Source organism: Trichechus manatus, unplaced genomic scaffold (assembly GCF_000243295.1).
Source record: "Trichechus manatus latirostris isolate Lorelei unplaced genomic scaffold, TriManLat1.0 scaffold00027, whole genome shotgun sequence".
Taxonomy (NCBI): domain Eukaryota; kingdom Metazoa; phylum Chordata; class Mammalia; order Sirenia; family Trichechidae; genus Trichechus; species Trichechus manatus.
Genome location: NW_004443963.1, coordinates 8,023,279 through 8,030,021, shown reverse-complemented (window position 1 = coordinate 8,030,021; position 6,743 = coordinate 8,023,279). Strand labels below are relative to the sequence as shown.

Genomic DNA, 6,743 nt, shown 5'->3' with positions numbered 1-6,743 from the left:
AAGCTGGACAATGAGTAAGGAAGACAGAAGAATTGACATCTTTGAATTATGGTGTTGGTAAAGAATACTGAATATACCACAGACTGCCAGAAAAAGGAAAAAATCTGTCTTGGAAAACATACAGCTAGAATGCTCCTTAGAAGCAGGGATGGCGAGATCTCGTCTCACATACTTTGGACATGTTATCAGGAAGGACCAGTCCTGGAAGAGGAACATTATGCTTGGTAGAGTAGAGGATTAGCCAAAAAGAGGAAGATCGTCTATGAGACGGATTGACACACTGTCTGCAACAATGGGCTCAAACATAGCAACGATTATGAGGATGGCGCAGGGCAGGGCAAGGCAGCGATTCATTCTTTTGTACACAGGGTCACTATGAGTCAGAACATAGTAGATGACACCTGTCAAGGATTGAATTGTTAATTGTTACCTTCTCTTAATTAAAGCCATCCACTTGTGGTATCTCTGTTATAGCAGCACTAGATGACTAGGACAGAATTTGGTACTGGGAGTGTGATGCTACTCTAAGATACCTAAAATGTGGAAGTGATTTTGAAACTGTGAATGGATAGAGTGGCAACGCCAGAGGACCAGCAGCAGCAGAGAACCTGCAGCAGAAGAACCAGGAGACCAGCGCAAGCCGACCTACGGAGCGAGAGAGCTGAAGTGCCTGTGCGCCAGAGGCTTCCTGGCGGAGTAGGGTGCTTCTGGGGACTTATCGGTGGAGCTAGGCTTGCTGACCCACTGAGTAAGGGAGCTGACTGCCTGTGCGCAGGAGGCTTTCCGGCAGAGTTGAGTGCCTCCAGGTACTTACCAGTGGAGCTACAGAGCTTTGGAACACTCGCCCCAGCAGGGCAGATGCGGGCACGAGGCCCAAGGAGCCGAGAGGCCACGGAACCAGAAAACAGAAGCTGAAGAGACAAGGAACACAAGAAGCTGAGCTACCTCAGTCTCAAAAGGAATAGTCAGGAACTCAGGGGTTTCAAGGGGTAAAGCCATGGTCTCTGGTGTTTCTAAGGGTGGAGCTGCCACTCAGATGGACTAGAATGGTGCACTTAAAGCCGAGGGAGCAGAGCTGCTGTCCCAGTGGGCTTGGAAAGCTAGCTGAAGCCCAGGGCTGAGGCGTCTCCACTCAGAAGCTGGAGAGCATGGCCAATACCTAGAGTCTGGAGGGCAGGGCCATTGTATAAATGGTCTCAGAAAACAGAGAATTATTATCAAACCTTGACGGCTAATGTAATTTGTTCTGCCAACTTGCTTGATGCCTGTTATACCTTCTTTCCCTGCAATTTCTCCCATTTGTAATGGAAATGTCTAGCTTGTGCCTGTTCTGCCATTGTACCCTTAGAAACAAATAACCCGTATTCCAGATTTCACAGACAAAAAGAAATTTTTCGATTTTGGACTTGGAGTTGATTTCAGACTTCTTCTATGATATGATGGGGTGAATTTGTTTTACATGTGGCAAGGGCATGAATTTTGGGGGACCAAAGCATGGAATGCCATGGATTGAATTGTGTCCCCCCAAAATATCTGTCAACTTGACTGGGTCATGATTCCCAGCATTGTATGATTGTGTACCATTTTGTAATCTGATGTGATTTCCTAACGTGTTGTAAACTCTATCACTATGATGTAATAAGATGGATTAGTGGCAGTTATACTGATGAGGTCTACAAGATTAGATAGCATCTTAAGCCAATCTCTTTTGAGATTTAAAAGAGAGAAGCGAGCAGAGATACATGGGAACCTCATACCACCAAGAAAGCAGTGCCAGAAGCACAGCGTGTCATTTGGACCTGAGTTTCCTGCGCTGAGACACTCCCAGACCAAGGACAGACTGATGACAAGGACCTTCTTCTGGAGCTGACAGACAGAGAAGACCTTTCCCTGGAGCTGATGCCCTGAATTTGGACGTGTAGCCTACTAGACTGTGAGAGAATAAATTTCTTTGTTAAAGCCATCCACTTGTGGTATCTCTGTTATAGCAGCACTAGATGACTAAGATAGCACCTAACAATAACACAGTAACCAAAAGAAGAATTAAAAATAAGAAGTAAAATGTGGGAGAAGGAAAGTAGGTGAAGTAGATAAGCTAATCCACATCATCTATATTAGGGTATCAGTAAATACTGTCTAAAATTGATGTACCAAGAAATAAAGATACATTTAAAGTTATGGATGTGAAAACCACTGGAAGAAATAACAGAAATGGCTAAGAGGTCGGGAAGGGACTAGGAGTGAGGAAGGATAGGAACGAAGTCTACTGCTTTGTATGAAATGTTCTTATGTTCCACATACAGGAAAGAGATAGCTCTCATCATAATTAACACTATAAATAGCCTTGCTAAAACAAAGATTAATATATTAATATCCCTACTTATTTTCCCAAATGAAGACCGTGGAGAGAAACAGTACAAATAGCCTGTTCCTTTTGGGGAAGCACAGGGGAAGGATTTGTTCAACCTGTGTGCTCCCACAGTACTCTGGACTTCCCTATTATTGTTGTTGTTAGGTGCCATCAGGTAGGTTCCTACTCATAGCGACCTCATGTACAATAAAATGAAACACTGCCCGGTCCTGCGCCATGCTCATGATTGTTGTTATGCTTGAGCCCATTGTTGCAGCCACTATGTCAATTCATCTCGTTGAGGGTATTCCTCTTTTTCGCTGACCCTCTACCTTACCAAGCATGATGTCCTTCTCCAGGGACTGGGTCCTCCTGATAACATGTCCCAAGTATGTGAGACAAAGTCTCGCCATCCTGCTTCTAAAGAGAACTAGGCTATACTTCTTCCAAGACAAGTTTGTTCATTCTTTTGGCTCTCCATGGTATATTCAATATTCTTCACTAACACCAAAATTCGAAGGTGTCAGTTCTTCTTCAGTCTTCCTTATTCATTGCCCAGCTTTCATAGGCATATGAGGCAACTGAAACCAAACTGTACCATAATTACTCATGCCTGCCTTCCCTGGCGGTTGTGAAAGAATATTATCTGACAGGAGTTGTATTTTATGTTTCTTCTATTCTCCCAAGTACCCAGCATAGTGCACACATAGCAAGTAACAGGCAGTTGGTGCATATTTGTTGAGCGAATAGGTGTTTATTAAGCTCTTAGCACTTTTGGGGAGGGGGAAACAAGTAAGAATTCTTTGAACTAAGTTTAAAGTCCAGCGCCATTATTAAGCTCACAATATCGCAGGTTTTGTCCATTTCTACAGGAGAGTCAATATATTTTCCTTCTTAGGAAAAGCAGATGGCAAAAACACTAGTTGATGTTATCTAACATTTCCAAACTTGTTTCAAGCAAATAACTTCTGCCTTAAATATTGTTACACGGGAAAGAGTTAAATTGCCAGGATAACTCAAACTTAAAATATACAGGGAATCTAGCAAGAACTGCCACCCAGGGGAGCTCACTGAAATACTATCTTATCTAATAATGTTTCTCTGACAGCTTGGACTTATAGGAGGAAATGGAAGCATTTTCCTTAACTTTACAGAAAAGGTTTCACAATTACTAAAATAACAACCACCACACTATGTACTGTACACAGCTCTCAGTGCTTTGCACACGCTGCCCCACTGGATCTGTAAAAGAATCCCATGAAGTAGGTATATTTTCCATGATTTTCAGAGGAGGAAATGGGGCAAAAGGAACTAGTTCGAGGTCACACTGCAGTCTGGAATCCAGGCAGTCTGGCTACAATAAAGTCTTGGTTTCTCACCTGCCGATGGGTAAGGCGTTGCGGATGATCCTCTGGCTGCCTCGGGTGTATTCAATATCTACTGTGATGGGGGCAGAGTATGTCATGTCCCTCAAACGGCACTGGAATTGAGACAGATAGTTACTGCTCCTCCTCTCCGGAAAAGGGGCCTGACAACTTTAAAGAGCTCTGTCTCTAGTGGAAGTCCAAAGAAGAATGGCCCATGCTGAACTTCCTCTCTCCTCCACTGAGCTGCTCCACTGCTGCCTCAGGACATGGGGAGGGACTGGCCTACCACTCCGTGAGCAAAATGATGCCATGGATTGATCAAGGCATCTCCACAGCACTTCTGCCCCTGCCAGCCCAGAAGCAGAACAATAAGCCTGGCACTGATTTTTATCTCACCAATCCAGTGATGCTATCACTAGTCTGCTCCCATATCTTTAAAGCAATTAAACTGCTCTGTGCAAACTGGGTCTATGGAAAACAATCTGAGACCAGGGTTGTTGGTTGAAACAGTTAACAACCAGTATATAATAATTATATATACACACACACACACACAGTCAGGGCCTGCTGTGACTCCCATGACTGCCCACCCACCCACCTGCTCTCCTATTCTCCCTGTCTCTCCAAGAATCAAAATCCCTCTAAGAAATCTTTGGGTACTCTCTGCCTAACACAGTGCCTGGCTGATCCTTGAAAAATGTGCTCAGTAAGTGAATCTGCAATGGACTGGGCACTGTGCTAGGCATAAGAGGGGGAGGTGGAAAAAGCTCAGAATCAGGACTTAAATACGATACAGTTACATAACAGTGTAAGCTAATTAGGGTTAAATGACAAAATAAATAGTACAGAATTGTTCCCTAATGTAGTATAGTATTAAAACTAAAGACTCGCTGCTGTCAAGTTGACTCCAACTCATAGTGACCCTATAGGATAGCAGAGAATTGCCCCATAGGGTTTCCAAGGCTGTAATCTTTATGGAAGCAGACTGCCACATCTTGCTTCCACAGAGTGGCTGGTGGGTTCAAATCGCCCACCTTTTGGTTAGCTACCAAGCGCTCTTACCACGGCATCACCAAAGCTCCTTAAAATAGTATTAAAGAGTAATTATTTATTTTGGTTATGTTTGTCTCATAAGAGATTTTTCTTCTCGTTTTTAAATAATCTTTTCAAAGTATACATTAAGGCACAGACTTTTAGTTAAGGCAAATAAATCTAATTAAAATAAAGGTTTATAATTACCTCATGAGGCGACACTGGTCTAGTTACATTGAAGCTTTCTTCAACATCAGGAAGCCCAACATAGATATTAAGATATCTGAAAAGCAAATTATTCCATTACCAATTATTACACTTCTTCGAAGAAATATAAACAAGGTCTTTTCCTAACAAAAATAAGGATTATGCTTTGACAAAGGTTTATCTTGTTAAGGATGACAAACAAATTAAAAAGTATAATTAGAGATCTTCTTGAAGTGACGTATACAGCTTTTATAAAGGAGGGAATATAATATCAAATTCTTTTTTAAAAACACTTAAATTTCTTTAAAAAGAAAAAACACTTAAATTTCTTTATAAAAATATTGGAAGTATAGCTCCTTAAAAATGATACTTAATAAAAAATGCAAAGGGCAAAAGAGTATGTATAGTATGTGTACTGAGTTGAATAATGTTGTTGTTAGGTGCCATCAAGTCCATTCCAACTCATACCGACCCTATGTACAACAGAACGAAACACTGACCATCCTCACAATCGTTGCTATGTTTGTTGAATAGTGTCTCCCCAAAATTCATGTCCACCAGGAATCTCAGAATGTGACCTTATTTGGAAATAGGATCTTTGCAGATGTAATTAAGTTAGGGTGGGCCCTAAATCCAGTAACTAAGGAGAGGATACAGAAAGACACAGAGAAAAAGGCTATATGAAGACGGAGGCAGAGAATGGAGTGATGCACCCACAAGCCAAGGAATGCCAGGAGCCATGAGAAGCTGGAAGAGTCCAGGAAGGTTTCTCCTCTAGAGCCTTTGGAGGGAGTGTGATGCTACCAGCACCCTTGGTTTCAGACTTTCGGCCTCTAGAACTATAAGAGAATAAATTTCTGTTGTTTTAAGTAAGCAAGTTAGTGGTAATTCGTTATGGCAGACCTAGGAAACTAATAAAAAATGTTATCATTCATGTAAGAAAGAAGAGAACATAAGAGGGGAAAAATTTATCTATCCACTCATTTGTGCAAAAGACAGAAAAGATACAGCAGAAACTAATGAGATTGGTTACCCACAGGCAGTGGCTGGGAATAGGGTGAAAAGAATTCTCCCCAAACTGGGGCAATCTGAGCAATAGTACTGGACTATAACCATAGTAAAACAAATGTCTATGAGTCTATAATGACATAGAGAGCTAAAGATGGATGGATGGATGGATAGATGGATGGACAGGAGAGAAGGGAAAGCTCTTCCTTATAGTAGAATTCCAACTAATAAATGTAGAAGGAACAATCGAAGTCGAGACTCACACACCACAGTAATAAATAGTACAGGTAAGGTCTGTCAATGTAAACTAAAATTAGTGGGTGAAGGTATGAGGAGAGAAACAGGATGGCTGCACAGTGGCAAAGAACCTGCCCATAAGATACTTATTTAGTATACAAGGAAAAACAGTAACTTTACAGTGGAAAAACCTAGAAGATTCTATCTTAACCAAATGAACAAGGTTAAAATCACCAGTAATGAAAGATTTATCGACATCCGTACCCACGATTTGATACACTGAGAACAACACATCATCACTTCAGTAGTTTTCTTACCAAAAATGCATAACCTCAATCTAATCATGAGCAAACATCAGACAAGCCCAAACTGAAGGGGCTTCTACAAAATAACTGAACAGTAGGCTTCAAAAGTGTCAAGATCATGAAAGACGATGAAAGACTGAGGAACCATCACAGATTGGAGGAGACTAAGGAGACATGACAACTAAATAAAATGTGGGATCCTGGATTGAATCTTGGACCAGAAAAAAAAAAAAAAAA

At 41.5% G+C, this 6,743-nt stretch overlaps 1 protein-coding gene across 1 annotated transcript in view; it reads right to left on the bottom strand.

Annotated features, from left to right (window-relative positions):
• POLR3B (RNA polymerase III subunit B) overlaps nucleotides 1-6,743 on the bottom strand; it is a 150,421-nt gene that overhangs the window by 129,085 nt on the left and 14,593 nt on the right. Inside the window, exons 5-6 of the mRNA XM_004374017.2 lie at nucleotides 4,957-5,032; nucleotides 3,730-3,830 (exon numbers count right to left, since the gene is read on the bottom strand). Of these exons, the coding sequence (XP_004374074.2) occupies nucleotides 3,730-3,830; nucleotides 4,957-5,032 (177 nt within the window). The remainder of the gene's footprint in view (nucleotides 1-3,729; nucleotides 3,831-4,956; nucleotides 5,033-6,743) is intronic.